This window comes from Phoxinus phoxinus (assembly GCF_949152265.1).
Source record: "Phoxinus phoxinus genome assembly, chromosome: 20".
Classification (NCBI taxonomy): domain Eukaryota; kingdom Metazoa; phylum Chordata; class Actinopteri; order Cypriniformes; family Leuciscidae; genus Phoxinus; species Phoxinus phoxinus.
The window spans coordinates 31,719,437-31,737,239 of record NC_136895.1 but is presented as its reverse complement, the minus strand read 5'-3'; the positions used below and the strand labels follow the sequence as shown (position 1 = coordinate 31,737,239).

The window sequence follows — 17,803 nt, the reverse complement described above, 5'->3', positions numbered from 1 at the left end:
ATTAGTGTCCACACCAGCGGACGATAACTATATTAGTGTCCACACCAGCGGACGATAACTATATTAGTGTCCACACCAGCGGACGATAACAATAACGATAACTATATTAGTGTTCACACCAGCGGACGATAACTATATTAGTGTCCACACCAGCGGACGATAACAATAACGATAACTATATTAGTGTTCACACCAGCGGACGATAACTATATTAGTGTCCACACCAGCGGACGATAACTATATTAGTGTCCACACCAGCGGACGATAACTATAACGATAACTATATTAGTGTTCACACCAGCGGACGATAACAATAACGATTACTATATTAGTGTTCACACCAGTGGACGTATTAGTGTTCACACCAGTGGACGATAACTATAACGATAACTATATTAGTGTTCACACCAGCGGACGATAACAATAACGATTACTATATTAGTGTCCACACCAGCGGACGATAACTATATTAGTGTCCACACCAGCGGACGATAACAATAACGATAACTATAACGATAACTATATTAGTGTCCACACCAGCGGACAATAACTATAACGATAACTATATTAGTGTCCACACCAGCGGACGATAACTATAACGATAACTATATTAGTGTCCACACCAGCGGACAATAACTATAACGATAACTATATTAGTGTCCACACCAGCGGACGATAACTATAACGATAACTATATTAGTGTCCACACCAGCGGACGATAACTATAACGATAACTATATTAGTGTTCACACCAGCGGACGATAACTATAACGATTACTATATTAGTGTTCACACCAGCGGACGATAACTATAACGATTACTATATTAGTGTTCACACCAGCGGACGATAACTATAACGATAACTATATTAGTGTCCACACCAGCGGACAATAACTATAACGATAACTATATTAGTGTCCACACCAGCGGACGATAACTATAACGATAACTATATTAGTGTCCACACCAGCGGACGATAACTATAACGATAACTATATTAGTGTTCACACCAGCGGACGATAACTATAACGATTACTATATTAGTGTTCACACCAGCGGACGATAACTATAACGATTACTATATTAGAGTTCACACCAGCGGACGATAACTATAACGATAACTATATTAGTGTCCACACCAGCGGACGATAACTATAACGATAACTATATTAGTGTTCACACCAGCGGACGATAACTATAACTATATTAGTGTCCACACCAGCGGACGATAACAATAACGATAACTATATTAGTGTTCACACCAGCGGACGATAACGATAACTATATTAGTGTTCACACCAGCGGACGATAACTATAACGATAACTATATTAGTGTTCACACCAGCGGACGATAACGATAACTATATTAGTGTTCACACCAGCGGACGATAACTATAACGATAACTATATTAGTGTTCACACCAGCGGACGATAACTATATTAGTGTTCACACCAGCGGACGATAACAATAACGATTACTATATTAGTGTTCACACCAGCGGACGATAACTATAACGATAACTATATTAGTGTCCACACCAGCGGACGATAACTATAACGATAACTATATTAGTGTTCACACCAGTGGACGATAACTACAACTATATTAGTGTCCACACCAGCGGACGATAACTATAACTATATTAGTGTCCACACCAGCGGACGATAACTATAACGATAACTATATTAGTGTCCACACCAGCGGACGATAACTATAACGAGAACTATATTAGTGTCCACACCAGCGGACAATAATTGAGTATATAAATATTCGCAAATCCTTGTGTTGCGTTCCAGAAGCGAGTGCGGCGCTCCCAACACGCTCGTAAAGAGACCGAGTTCCTCCGTCTGAAGAGAACCAGACTGGGTCTGGACGACTTCGAGTCTCTGAAGGTGATTGGACGAGGAGCGTTCGGAGAGGTGATTATGATAATGAGCGCAAACAACACACTAATGAAAGTCTATTCGGTGTGTGTGTGTTTGTTATACATTTTACAAATGTGTTTCCGATGTCCACAGGTGCGTCTAGTTCAGAAGAAAGACACGGGTCACGTTTACGCAATGAAGATCCTTCGCAAAGCCGACATGTTGCAGAAAGAGCAGGTGACGCCTAACGAATGTTTTATTTAAAACTGTTTTTTTATAGAATTTTATTTTATTTTCTCAATTTTTTATATATATTTTTTTTCATCTGTTATTATTATTTTAATTTATTTTATTTGATTATTTTATATAATTTGTTTTATTTTTTATTTGATTTGATTTCCTGTCCCAGGTGGGTCATATCCGTGCGGAGCGGGACATCTTGGTTCAGGCAGACAGTCTGTGGGTGGTGAAAATGTTCTACAGTTTTCAGGATAAACTGAATCTTTACTTGCTCATGGAGTTCCTGCCGGGAGGTGTGTGTGTAATGAACTGTGTAATGAAAGAAGTGTGTAAGGAACTTCTTAATTTTAAAGGAGTAGCTCACTTCAGAATTAACATCTCCTGATAGTTTACTCTCCCGCACGTCATCCAAGATGTTCATGTCTTTCTTTTATCAGTGGAACAGAAATGCAGGTTTGTGAGGAACACACTCCAGATGTTCTCCATATAGTGACTTCAATGGTCCAGCGGGTCGAAGGTCCAGATGTGAGTTTCAGCTTCAAAGTCTCTCACGATCCAGCCGAGGAATAAGAGTCTCATCTAGACACACCAGCCGACATTTTATAACTAAATAAACATTTATATACTTCTTGCACTCGCTGTGATGCGACACACATTACGTCATCAGGTTGAACGGTCATGCGGCGTGTTCCGGTTTATAACTGTAGAGCGAAAAATTGTCCGACAACGTTGTTTAACTTTTTTTTTTTTTTTTTGTGTATTTTGTTATAAAATGTCGGCTGGTTTGTCTAGATGAGACTCTTATTCCTCGGCTGGATCGTGAGAGACTTTGAAGCTGAAACTCACATCTGGACCTTCGACCCGCTGGACCATTGAAGTCACTATATGGAGAACATCTGGAGTGTGTTCCTCACACACCTGCATTTCTGTTCCACTGAAGAGAGGAAGACATGAACGTGGGGATGAGTAAATGATCAGGAGATCTTCATCCTGAAGTGAGCTACTCCTTCCCGTCCGTGGAATACCGAAGGCGAATCAAACGCTTCTGTGTGTTCCAGGGGACATGATGACGCTGCTGATGAAGAAAGACACCCTGACGGAGGAGGAGACGCAGTTCTACGTGGCCGAGACGGTTCTGGCCATCGACTTCATCCATCAGCTGGGCTTCATACACCGAGACATCAAACCCGACAACCTGTTACTGGACTCCAAGGTCTCGGGAGCAGGAAGTGACTCAATAAACCTCTTCCTGTGTGGCTTCTGCTTTTGCTGGACTTTTTGTCAGCGAGGCCTCTGATTGGCTGTTTCATCAGATGTGTGTGTGTGTGTTTCAGGGTCACGTCAAACTGTCCGATTTCGGCTTGTGTACGGGCCTCAAAAAAGCGCATCGGACAGAGTTTTACCGCAACCTGAACCACAGCAAATCAAACGACCTCAGTGAGTGATGAGCGATTTTATCAATATGCAGAACATAATTAATATTCCTGTTCATATTTGAATATTCAAATGTACTCTATGAATAATTAGTGTCCACACCAGCGGACGATAACTATAATGACAACTACAGTAGCATCCACTCCAGCGGACGATGACTATAACGATAACTATATTAGCATCCACACCAGCGGACGATAACTATAACGATAACTATATTAGCATCCACACCAGCGGACGATAACTATAATGACAACTACAGTAGCATCCACACCAGCGGACGATAACTATAATGACAACTACAGTAGCATCCACACCAGCGGACGATAACTATAATGACAACTACAGTAGCATCCACTCCAGCGGACGATGACTATAACGATAACTATATTAGCATCCACACCAGCGGACGATGACTATAACGATAACTATATTAGCATCCACACCAGCGGACGATAACTATAACGATAACTATATTAGCATCCACACCAGCGGACGATAACTATAACGATAACTATATTAGCATCCACACCAGCGTACGATAACTATAACGATAACTATATTAGCATCCACACCAGTGGACGATGACTATAACGATAACTATATTAGCATCCACACCAGCGGACGATGACTATAACGATAACTATATTAGCATCCACACCAGCGGACGATGACTATAACGATAACTATATTAGCATCCACACCAGCAGACGATGACTATAACGATAACTATATTAGCATCCACACCAGCGGACGATGACTATAACGATAACTATATTAGCGCCCACACCAGCAGACGATAACTATAACGATAACTATATTAGCATCCACTCCAGCGGACGATAACTATAACGATTACTATATTAGTGTTCACACCAGCGGACGATAACTATAACGATAACTATATTAGCATCCACTCCAGCGGACGATAACTATAACGATTACTATATTAGTGTTCACACCAGCGGACGATAACTATAACTATATTGTCCACTCCAGCGGACGATGACTATAACGATGACTGTAATGATTACTATATTACAGCAGATGATAGTTTTCTTCTAAGCAGGCGCTGCAGTTTTGTCTTTCGTCACTTTAAATGCTCGAGCTCTTGTGATGGATTCTGATTGGCTGTCAAAGTTTTTATCGTTCATCAGCTGGATAAAAAGAATTCTGAAAGTGATTTCACTGATATCGTTCCTCTGTAGTTATCGTTATTGTCATGGTGTGGACATCACTATTCTCTTTAACCCATAATTATTAATAATTCACACGTTTCTCTCGCAGCGTTTCAGCACATGAACTCCAAGCGGAAGGCGGAGACGTGGAAGAGAAACCGGAGGCAGCTGGTCAGTGAAAACGCCGGATTCGTTAGTCCGTTTTACGGCTCACAGGAAGTGATGCGTTATGTTGCTCCGCCTCTTTCAGGCCTTCTCCACCGTGGGAACGCCGGACTACATCGCTCCCGAGGTCTTCATGCAGACCGGATACAACAAGCTCTGCGATTGGTGGAGCCTGGGTGTCATCATGTACGAGATGCTGATTGGTAAGAAGCGAACGATATGCAAATGAGGGCGTGTCGTTATAGACATGCACCTCATTATCATTTAAAGAGATATGCACCTCATTATCATTTAAAGAGACACGCACCTCATTATCATTTAAAGAGACACGCACCTCATTATCATTTAAAGAGACACGCACCTCATTATCATTTAAAGAGACACGCACCTCATTATCATTTAAAGAGACACGCACCTCATTATCATTTAAAGAGACACGCACCTCATTATCATTTAAAGAGACACGCACCTCATTATCATTTAAAGAGACACGCACCTCATTATCATTTAAAGAGACACGCACCTCATTATCATTTAAAGAGACACGCACCTCATTATCATTTAAAGAGACACGCACCTCATTATCATTTAAGGAGACACGCACCTCATTATCATTTAAGGAGACATGCACCTCAATATCATTTAAAGAGACATGCACCGGGACGGGTCGCTGTGAACAGAGCTGTTTTTGAGGAGGTAAAGGGTGTTGTTTTACACAACCATTGAGGAATTTTAACTAAAGTATGTAACAAACTTTACATGAACACCCTAAAGAGTCACACACTTGTGGAAAATGTGCATCCGATGACCCCTTTAATGTAAAACATATAAAATGGCTGTTGCTGCAGGCTACCCGCCGTTCTGCTCAGAGACTCCTCAGGAGACGTATAAGAAGGTGATGAGCTGGAAGGAGACGCTGGTGTTTCCCCCGGAGGTGCCGATCTCAGAGCGAGCCAAAGCGCTGATCCTGCGCTTCTGCTGCGAGGCCGACCACCGCATCGGCGCGGCCGGCGTCGACGACATCAAGAGGAACGGCTTCTTCGAGGGCGTCGACTACGATCACATCAGGTCTGGTTTCGTATCGCGTGATGTTTTAATCTCTCTGATTCAACATGCACCAATGCTACATTCTTCTAAATGTCATAATCATTTGTTAACAAACAATTTTTCATTAAACTACTTCAATGAGCTCATTGTTTCTGCATTAAATTATTACATTGTTTAAATTAATAAATTTTTCGCTAGCTGTGATTTTGTATATGTACATTTCTGAAATACAACAGTTACTTCTGATAACAGAACACTGTAAATTGTAATTTGGACTCTTTAAAATATGTATTGTGAAAAGCGCTATGCAAATAAACGTGAATCGCGGTGAGGTTTCGATCTAACGAGGGTTGCGCGACTCGTTCGCAGGGAGAGACCAGCGGCGATCCCGATCGAGATCAAAAGCATCGACGACACGTCGAACTTCGACGAGTTTCCGGAGTCGGACATCCTGCAGCCGCCAAGTAAGATACAAATATTCTCATTTTGACTAACCAACACCGATTCTTAAATGTCAAAATCTCAAATCGATCTTTTAGCCTGTGCGGCCTTCAGTGGATGCGTAAACAACTTCACTAATCATCCTAACAACATACTAAATCAATAGTACATCATGCTAACAATGTGTCAAAACATACCAACAACATACTAAGTCATGCTAACAATGTGTTAAAACATGCTAGCAAACGTTTTAATGTTAACAATGTTAAAACAGGTTAGCAACATAAAACTAGCAACATTTTAAACATACCAGCAATGTGTTAGCAAAGTTGTACAAAATGTTAGCATCATGTTAGCAATGTATTAAAACATGTTAGCGACATGCTCAATCTTGCTAGCAACATGTTAAATAAAGCATGTTAGCAAAACATTTTAAGACATGTTAATGTGTTAAAACAAGCAAACAACACAATAAAACATACTAGAAACATGTTAATCATCTTCGCAATGTTAAAACATTCTTGCAGCATTTTAAGTCATGCTAACAATGTGATAAAACATGCTACCAACATGGTAAACACACTAGCAACTATTCAAACATCCCAGCGGAGATGTAAAACATGTTAGCAACGTGTTAAATCATGTTAACAGCGTGTTAGAACATGTTAGTAACATGCTAAAACATACTAGCAATGTGTTAAAATATCCCAGTGGAGCTGAAAAACATGTTAAATCATGCTAGGAATGTGTTAGAACATGCTAGCAACATGCTTAAACATACTAGCAATGAGTTAAAACATCCCAGTGGAGCTGAAAAAATTAAATGAAAATCGAGCCGAAGTTATTCAGTGCTGAAGTGTTTTGTTGCTGTGTCGAGGTCCGGCGGTGGCGAGCAACCATCATCACCCGGAGTCGGACTACAAGAACAAGGACTGGGTTTTCGTCAACTACACCTACAAGCGCTTCGAGGGTCTGACGGCCAGAGGCGCCATCCCGTCCTACATGAAGAGCGGGAAACGATGAGGACAAAACACGAAAACTATAATTTCTACCCAAAGAAACCACTTCCATATCCAGTCTGTTCCGTCGAAAAACACCTTTGCAATGCTGGATATTTAACTCACGTGTTTATTTTTGCTTTTCTGCTCATCAGAACTTTTTGTGGGTACGTTTTAGCAGACCAAAAAACATTTATATAAACGCTTTATTTGTATCTCTGAAGTGCTGTGGGTATTTAAAGCTTTATAGAGGGTGTGCATTGACATCACTTTCCCGCCAGAACACACTGGATTTAATCGGGGAAACCGCGAGTAAAACAAACGATTATCAGTTTAAATTAAAAATTGGTCTCTATTTGCCTAGTGTTCCTTAACTTACCAAAGATATTGACATGCAGCAGGAATCGTGTTATATCATAATATAGTTCAGCCTTAAAGGTACAATATGTAATATTTTCTGCCGCTAGAGGCGCTACATTCCAAACTACAACGGCGTAGCTTGATGACGATGTGAAGGAGCGTGGAATCATGGGAACTGTCGTTTTTAACTCCACCGTGGCTGTAAATCAGACGGGAATCGAAAAATCAGGTTCATGGATGAGATAAAATTCTATTTTTATAAATGTTGCGTTTAATGACATGCTTTTATTTCATTAAAATGAATTAACCGCAAGAAAAGTAAGGTTTAATACTAAATTGGTTATCATGTTACTGTATTTGTCGAATTCATTGTTGTGATAACGCTGCGCAGTTTTACGTGTTCTAAACAATTGTTGTACATTCGAACACACACATCATTTGCCAAAAGACGGATTAATCTTTATGTATAACACATGCTATATTTATTTACATGGCCATACACACCAGACGTGATAAACAATGTCAATAAACTAAACACAAGCCTAAAGCAATAATACTTTCCTTACATAAACATAACTATTACCGAATGCTACATTTGGAGTATATAACATTGACCCGTACGTTTATGGGACTTGTGTTTGTGGACAGAACCAGAAGCAATCGGTAAAGAATAACGTGTTCCATAACGACTGCGCGACACAAGCTTGATAGACGCTATAACTACAACTTCCGCATTTGTCCAGGACTCCGCGCAGTGCGAGCGGACACCGAGGGTGACGCCGATATGACGCTTGACTGGCGACTCCAGCTCACACGCCCCGCTTCCTTGGTTAAAATCATAATATTCTCACGATTTAAAAATTATTGGAAACATTTGTGATATTGTAAGTAATCAACTTAACAAAATATATAACACTGGCCTTGTGATTTTGGGATATTTGAATGCACAAATATTACATATTGTACCTTTAAAACTTGTGTAGTTTTTGTCAGTGTTTATTTAAAAACATCCAATTATGCAGAATATACAATTGTAAATATTTAATTGATGAGTTGTCTATACAATATATGTAGCGGATGATTTTACCCCTAAATTCAGCATATTGCCAGAAAACAATAACTGTAAATCCACCTTTCTCTGCCTGGATCCAGTTGTGAATCGCAGGATTTGCTTCTGTATCTTTCAGCAGTCTGTAAAAATATACCTAAGATTTCTTGTCAAATCTAGTTGTACAGTCGATCTCAAAGGTCAGATGTGTTTAGTGTGTTTTTCGCGGCATTCACGCTGTAAACAAATTTTCCACTCAGTGCGCGTAAGCGCGGCCACTCGAGTGGTGACGTCACACGCATACCCTCGTATAAACGTCATATTTTTGTCCCTCAGCGCGGAGACAAATCACTCTATCATGCAGTTTATTTTGAATTATAATGACAAATTATGGGTGCAAATCCATTGATGCAGTAGTTTTAGAATGATATTGATGCTGTTTGTTTGAAGCTTGGCTGTATGTTTATATGCACTAGATTTGACTGGTGCTGATTTGACTGTCAAAGGCACGAGCGGACGGTCACGTGTGCCTTCATAAGCTTTACGCGCGAATGTTTTTACTGTTGTCGGTACCCTCTTATATACTGTCTATGGTCGGTACGATTGATTTAATGTCAATTTAACGGTAGTTTCTTGCAAAATATTTCCAGACTTTTTTATATATAACTTTACAGCATGCAGTGCATCGTTAAATATTTTTTTTATTGATATTTAACCGTCTTTTAGTTTGTAATGAGAGACGCTTATGTGTGTTTATCTTCAGTATCTTCGTCTCCAAAAACGCATTTCAAGTTTATAAATATAAACAATAAAAGTTACATGCCTTTTGATTCACTTGTTTATTTTTTTGGGTGAATTAACAAAGATAAAAAGAACTAGTCATGAAAGATACTTTTATAAAATTTGCAGTCAAAAGTTTGGAATAATTATAAGATTCTTGAGCACCATTTATTTTGAAATTTTTCCTGATCATCAGATCATCATATTATCCTGATTTCTGGAGGATCATGTGACTCTGAAGACTGGAGTAATGATGATAAATTCAGCTTTGATCACAGGAATAATTTACACTTTACTATATATTCACATAGAAAGCAGTTGTTTTAATTAGTAAAAATATATATATTTTTGACTGTAGTTCTTATCAAATAAATGCAGCCTTGGTGAGCAGAACAAAACAAAAAAAACATTAAAAAACGTATTTATTCCAAGCTTCTGACTGTACATGTATTCATTTAACAGATGCTTTTATTCAAAACCTCTTACAAATGATATAAAACGCTTGAAAAGTTTGCTTTATAAATGGTTTACCTGATATTTATTACATTAATCTACTGTATCTTGTACTGTAGCATCATCATCTTAACACTAGATGGCGCTGACAGACAGCAAATCCTCATGTCACTCACAACAGTTTTTAAAGTCCCCCTGTTGTCTATCATTTGATCCCTTAAAACTCATCTTTGATCACCACAATGACAAATTTAAAAAATGTTCTTCATGTCTTAAAATATCTTGAAAATATAATTTAGTATACAGTTCTATGAATATGCAAATGAGCCCCACCTCCACTCACTCACTCAGAGATCCACTGGTGGACGATCACACGTTGATCTGATTGGTTACAAGGTAGTGTGACGTCAGAAACACCAGCGATTTCACACCGTGTGTTTGAGACTGTCTTTGGTTCACTGCAGTTTTAAGCAGAAAATACTCAGCAATGCTGTCGACTTATGAACTTACACATGGTGTGTGTTACAGCAGATTAATAACACCACATAGACACATAAACTACATTAAAAGCTGGATTTACACCACAGGGGGACTTTAAAACACTGCACAATAATCTTCTAGAGTGATTTAGTTATTGATTATTAATAAGCAGATATCGTGCAGTACAGTAATGGCAGGGTCTTGCTCAAGGACACAATGGTGAAAAGATCTCAGGTACTTTAAAGTTCAAAGGTCATTTATCCATGAGAGTGATGTGTGACTCGAGTCAATATGAAAGAGTGAATAATTGTGACAATGAATATGAAAGAACAAGTGTTCCATCCTGATCAGTCATTGGTGGAGGGCAGGAGGGGCGGGGCCGTTGAGCCGATCTAACTCGTCGACCTGTGGAGTGGGCGTGGCTCGGCTAGGCCCCTCCCCCAGGGCAGTGATGAGGTTGGGGACGCTGCGGCTGCGCACACACTGGAAGTCCACGTGTCGACTCTTGCCCTCCTCCTTCTCCCAGGACAGCGCGAGGAACGGCCGCTGCACGAACCGGTAGATCACCTCGTTCTTCCCGCCGGGCCGCCGCTTCACCTTCTCCTTACAGGTGGGGTAACCTGACACACACAGAACCTGTGAACCTGTGCATATGAGCCGCGTTTCCATTGCCATTCAAATTGACCGTTCGCAAAGACCCGCCCCCTTTAGTTACTGTTGCTATGTCCGACAAGCCACGCCTCTCACACACACACCATGTTCTCACGCAGTGAAAAACACATCGCGGAGCAGAGAGGACACTGACACACACTGACAGACACAGACCAGGTTACTTTTGATAATAAGTTTGATAACTTTCAAAATTGGTCATTTTTTAAAAGAAATGTATACAATAAATAGCGTTTTGTGGCTCTTTAATGTGTGTGACAGATCGCTGCGTCGCCTCAGTTAAAGCCGCTCGAATATATATTTATATATAAATATATAAAAAAAAATATATTTAGTCGCATAACATCGGTTAATGGAAACGCCGTCATTTCGCAAGAGTTCTTTATCTACATTTAGAAAATATCGCAAAAATTTTGCGCAAATCTGTAATGTAAACGGGGTGATGTGACCCTGGGGCGTATTACAGAAGCTTTCTATCTGAGGTCTTAAGTTATGATCTGACAAGTTAGTTTAGGTTTCGATTTTTTGATTGTATCTGTGTGTGTGTGTGTGTGTGTGTGTGTGTGTGTGTGAGTGTGTGAGAGAGAGAGTTTACCCTCGATCCCGATGCGTATGTTTTTCAGGCCTCGCTCCTTCAGAACCGTTTTCGCCACGTCTCTGTTCTCGATGAACTTGAAGAAGCGGTAGAGTTTGGCGCTGTAGATTACTGGAGGAACAAGAGAGCAAGCGGTAAAACGTTTGTTCACACCATAAATGAAAATTATGTCATCATTTGTCCAGTAGGGGTAAAATCTCTGCGTGGCAGGGGCAGCTGCCACTCGACCTGTCACTCAACCGTCACCGCTAGGGGTAGCTGCCACTCGATCTGTCACACAACCGTCACCGCTAGGGGTAGCTGCCACTCGACCTGTCACTCAACCATCACCGCTAGGGGCAGCTGCCACTCGACCTGTCACACAACCGTCACCGCTAGGGGTAGCTGCCACTCGACCTGTCACTCAACCGTCACCGCTAGGGGCAGCTGCCACTCGACCTGTCACTCAACCGTCACCGCTAGGGGCAGCTGCCACTCGACCTGTCACTCAACAGTCACCGCTAGGGGTAGCTGCCACTCGACCTGTCACACAACCGTCACCGCTAGGGGTAGCTGCCACTCGACCTGTCACTCAACCGTCACCGCTAGGGGCAGCTGCCACTCGACCTGTCACTCAACCGTCACCGCTAGGGGCAGCTGCCACTCGACCTGTCACTCAACCGTCACCGCTAGGGGCAGCTGCCACTCGACCTGTCACTCAACCGTCACTGCTAGGGGCAGCTGCCACTCGACCTGTCACTCAACCGTCACCGCTAGGGGCAGCTGCCACTCGACCTGTCACTCAACCGTCACCGCTAGGGGCAGCTGCCACTCGACCTGTCACTCAACCGTCACCGCTAGGGGCAGCTGCCACTCGACCTGTCACTCAACCGTCACCGCTAGGGGCAGCTGCCACTCGACCTGTCACTCAACCGTCACCGCTAGGAGAAGCTGCCACTCAACCTGTCACTCAACCGTCACCGCTAGGGGCAGCTGCCACTCGACCTGTCACTCAACCGTCACCGCTAGGGGCAGCTGCCACTCGACCTGTCACTCAACCGTCACCGCTAGGAGAAGCTGCCACTCGACCTGTCACTCAACCGTCACCGCTAGGGGCAGCTGCCACTCGACCTGTCACTCAACCGTCACCGCTAGGGGCAGCTGCCACTCGACCTGTCACTCAACCGTCACCGCTAGGTAGACTATATTTCTATTTTTCTGCGACGTTGCGCTGGAACAACAAACTCAAAGTGTGGCACTGATAATCTCAGGCGCTGTTTATGTGCTTTATTTAATCTTAACAGCGTGTCATGTGACTTTGAATATCATTTAGTGCTCCAGCTTTGAGCTGTAAAAGCAACAGTGGATAATTCACCTCAGATCTTGTAATTAAACATGGAAACAAGAACGTTCAAACTGTGAACAAACAAGTGTATTATTTGACAAAGATTGTTTTAGTAACTCAGTAGCCTATGTGTTTGAATAATGTTTAAATGGTGTAATATTTGTGAATTTGATTATGTACTTATCCATTCTCTTGCGAGTGTCGTCAGATTACTCTCTGGTGTCACGAGACTCCGCCCACACGCTGTTCTGATTGGCTGTGGGTTTTGATTGATTTTTACGCATCTCGCAGTCGCGTCGCGTTTAGTGTGGACAGACAAATTATTTGTCGCTGGAATTTATCGCATCGCGTCTGGTTAGGACACGGTGTAAGGTGGCAAATTGGTAGGCTAAATAAGATAGCTATATAATAAGATATAATAATACTCTGTGAGTTCTCCTCTCCCATCGGCGGCGGGTGATCGAGATCCCAGTCCACAGTGTCATCATCCGTCAGGACCACGACGTGACACTCGCGCTCGCCCTCCTGCGCGCTGCACACCATCACCGGCACCAGCAGATCCTCCAGGAACACCTCGAACTGCCGTCGCGCGCCGTCATTGGACAGCTCGTGCAGCAGAGCGCCTGATTGGGCAGAAACCACCGTTAGTCTGAGTTTTTATTCGCCAACGTTTTTGACTCGCTGAGGTCTCAGCATCTGATGGTACACACACACTTACTTACACTCACACACACACACACACACACACACACATACTTACACTCACACTCATTTACACTCACACTCACACACACACACTTACTTACACTCACACACACACACACACTTACACTCACACTCATTTACACTCACACTCACACACACTTACTTACACTCACACACACACACTCACTCACACACACTCACTCACTCACTTACACACACACACACACGCGCGCACACTGAATGTTTTGACTGAGATCTCAGCATCTGATGGTAGTATGGTACACACACTTACTTACACTCACACACACTCACTTACACTCACACACACTCACTTACACACACACACACACACACTTACTTACACTCACACACACTCACTTACACACACTTACTTAGACTCACACACATTCACTTACACACACACTTACACACACCCACACACCCACACACACACACACACACACACACACACTGAATGTTTTGACTCACTGAGGTCTCTGCATCTGACGGTACACACACACACATTTACACACACACACACACACACACTGAATGTTTTGACTCACTGAGGTCTCTGCATCTGACGGTACACACACACACACACACACACACACTTACACACACACACTAAATGTTTTGACTCACTGAGGTCTCTGCATCTGACGGTACACACACACACACACACACACACACACACACACACACACACACACACACACACACACACTGAATGTTTTGACTCACTGAGGTCTCTGCATCTGACGGTACACACACACACATTTACACACACACACACACACACACTGAATGTTTTGACTCACTGAGGTCTCTGCATCTGACGGTACACACACACACACACACACTGAATGTTTTGACTCACTGAGGTCTCTGCATCTGACGGTACACACACACACACACACACTTACACACACACACACACACTGAATGTTTTGACTCACTGAGGTCTCTGCATCTGACGGTACACACACACACACACACACACACACACACTGAATGTTTTGACTCACTGAGGTCTCTGCATCTGACGGTACACACACACACACACACACACACACACACACACACACACACACTGAATGTTTTGACTCACTGAGGTCTCTGCATCTGACGGTACACACACACTTACACACACACACACACACTGAATGTTTTGACTCACTGAGGTCTCTGCATCTGACGGTACACACACACACACACACACACACACACACTGAATGTTTTGACTCACTGAGGTCTCTGCATCTGACGGTACACACACACACACACACACACACACACACTGAATGTTTTGACTCACTGAGGTCTCTGCATCTGACGGTACACACACACACACACACACACACACACTGAATGTTTTGACTCACTGAGGTCTCTGCATCTGACGGTACACACACACACACTTACACACACTTACACACACACACACACACACACACACACACACACACACACACTGAATGTTTTGACTCACTGAGGTCTCTGCATCTGACGGTACACACACACACACACACACACACACACACACACACACTGAATGTTTTGACTCACTGAGGTCTCTGCATCTGACGGTACACACACACACACACACACTTACACACACACACACACACACACACACACACACACACACACACACACACTGAATGTTTTGACTCACTGAGGTCTCTGCATCTGACGGTGCTGTAGTCGAAGTTTATACACAGATAATCGCAGGCTTCGCGCAGCTCCGCCAGAGACACGCCTTCGGGACAGTGCATCATCCCGACGCGGTAGAAGTCCTGAACGAAACATGGCGTTACGTTAAAATCGTGCAGAATCTGGCCAGCTATGAGATATTACAATACAATCGAAGAATTTAAAATATTTTGTATTTGTTTTTTTCAGTGTCATTCTTCACTTAAAGGTGCAGTGTGTAATATTTAGGAGGATCTGATGACAGAAATGCAATATCATATGCATAACAGTGGTGTATAAAGGCATTTCCATAATGAACCCTGTGGCCCGGTGGCCCTGAACTGACAAACGCGTTTCGTCACTATGTTGTTCTTCGTGTAAAGAAGCGAGCTAAAGTCAGAGAATAAAACACTGACACAATGATGAACAAGTAACAATAATATTCGCAATAACATATCGTTTTACTGAATAATTAAGTAAACATAATTTCTTAATTTATCTTTGTAAAGAAACCTCAGTGTTTAACTGGCTACTCTCTGCTGTCTCAGACGACAACATCACTTCCTGTCGGCCAGCGTAACTTCTGTTGGTTGCAATTCACAACCTCACCACTAGATGACGCAAAAATTTGCACACTGCACCTTTAAAAGACAATTGCATGAAAATGTGTACCAGTATGACTCTGAAGATGCTGGCGCCGATGCCCTCTGCGATTTCATATTCACCTTTAGCGTTTGGTCGCGTGAAACTGTGCTGACGCGCTCGACCGAACATCCTGCGGAAACAAACCTCGTTAGATCGCACATAACGACAAGAATGATTCATTTAGATCATCGTGTTCAGTACCTTCCAAGCACTGTATCCGGGTAAGTCGTGAAAACGGCGGGATCCACCACAAAATGAGTCCCGTCGACTACTAGCGTGACCCGGTCATGTGATAAAGGGCGTGGTTGTGTAGGCCACGCCTCCTTTGTGACATCATCCCCACCCTCTGCTCCCACAGTCATCCTGCTGGCTGCAAATTAAAGGGCGTTCACACCAAGAACGATAACTATATTTGCGTCCACACCAACGAACGATAACGGTCGCAACTTCACCGCAACTTCAAAGCAAGCAAGACAATGTTGTGTAAACGAGTGCTGGAAACCTGAGGTACTTCTCATCGTTTATTCAGAGGGTATGAGCGATTGTCTTCCACATCCATTTTCTCGAAAAGGGGCTTGACTGTCAAACATTGCTGGATGTTTCTGGACCTCTGCGATTAACTTCTCCGCAATGTCGTCTGCCATTTTAAATGCGCGAGCCCTTGATTCTGATTGGCTGTCAGTGTTTTATCGTTCAACAGCTGGGGAAAAAAATTGTTCCGAAAGTGATCCCAACGATATCGTTTTTCTATATCATTATCGTTATAACTGTGGTGGGAACTCTGCTATCTTTAATATTGAGAATGATTTTTAGAACTATATCGTTATCGTCCTTGGTGTGAACGAGCCTTACAGCATTAAATCACTTTTTGAGGTTGTAGAAATGTCATTTTTTAACACTTGAAACGGTGTTTCGAGTGTGTGTGACTGTGTACCAGCTGTCGTGTGCTCCTCCATCAGGATCTTCTGGACTCCTGCAGACCTGTAAGACAGTCCATATGGTGAACGTAATATTATAAACTCCTTACGCACGTCTGACTGTCTCACAGCTTAACCTCACAGACACCCGGTAACCCGCAACAAACATGTTTATTTATCTGTGCAGAGTAAATGTGACCCATTTAAATACACTGCATCTGTCTGCTCTTAATTACACTTAATCGAACTGCAAACCAGAATACAGTAAGAGAATTGTACATTTAATACGATAGAACTTGGTACTGGAATACCATACAGTGATATACGCAGGCTTACATGGAAGTATTTATTTAAATTACTATGTAGGCTGTTTAGAAATCATGGCTGTAAAGATATATCCAAAATACTTAAAAATTGTAGGCCTACTTTTTTGTTAGTGTGGTGCAAAGGAATAAACAGACTTGGCTAATTTATTTCAAACAAACATGGAAATTGCCAACTATAGATTGTAAAGAAATTATATCAAATTTTGAGCTCAGAAAAGAAAACAAACACTAAACTATGCAGTTTTTAAAATAAATAATTATATAAACATTGAATATATATATAATCTTTAGAATATTTGTTACTCACCCGAAGTGTCTGCCTTCAAAACATTGAAACCCTTTCAGGATCTTCCAGCAGCGGCGCGCGGATTAACCGACATTAATCCAATAAAAGCGCGGGGCTCACGTGAGGCCAGTGCGCATGCGCGGGCCGGGAT

The 17,803-nt window shown here is 42.3% G+C and overlaps 2 protein-coding genes across 4 annotated transcripts in view; one reads left to right on the top strand and one right to left on the bottom strand.

Moving 5' to 3' along the window:
* The window catches only part of stk38b (serine/threonine kinase 38b), a 20,495-nt gene extending 10,889 nt beyond the window's left edge, over positions 1–9,606 (top strand). For both annotated transcript variants that reach the window (XM_079593829.1, XM_079593830.1), the window contains 10 exons: positions 1,798–1,920; positions 2,020–2,103; positions 2,276–2,399; positions 3,165–3,319; positions 3,441–3,543; positions 4,828–4,889; positions 4,969–5,086; positions 5,732–5,951; positions 6,300–6,394; positions 7,249–9,606. In XM_079593829.1, the coding sequence (XP_079449955.1) occupies positions 1,798–1,920; positions 2,020–2,103; positions 2,276–2,399; positions 3,165–3,319; positions 3,441–3,543; positions 4,828–4,889; positions 4,969–5,086; positions 5,732–5,951; positions 6,300–6,394; positions 7,249–7,394 (1,230 nt within the window). In that variant the 3' untranslated portion in view covers positions 7,395–9,606. The remainder of the gene's footprint in view (positions 1–1,797; positions 1,921–2,019; positions 2,104–2,275; positions 2,400–3,164; positions 3,320–3,440; positions 3,544–4,827; positions 4,890–4,968; positions 5,087–5,731; positions 5,952–6,299; positions 6,395–7,248) is intronic.
* Positions 9,599–17,803, bottom strand: kctd20 (potassium channel tetramerization domain containing 20). 2 transcript variants are annotated; one of them, XM_079593835.1, is made up of 8 exons: positions 17,674–17,803; positions 17,058–17,104; positions 16,325–16,493; positions 16,151–16,253; positions 15,462–15,582; positions 13,504–13,701; positions 11,755–11,865; positions 9,599–11,110 (listed from the first exon to the last, which is right to left on the bottom strand). In XM_079593835.1, the coding sequence occupies exons 2-8, from the start codon at positions 17,077–17,079 to the stop codon at positions 10,842–10,844; spliced, it is 993 nt and encodes a 330-aa protein (XP_079449961.1). In that variant the 5' UTR covers positions 17,080–17,104; positions 17,674–17,803; the 3' UTR covers positions 9,599–10,841. The 2 variants fall into 2 exon arrangements, with proteins under 2 accessions (XP_079449961.1, XP_079449962.1); XM_079593836.1 differs by having other exon boundaries at positions 17,023–17,104; positions 17,674–17,722.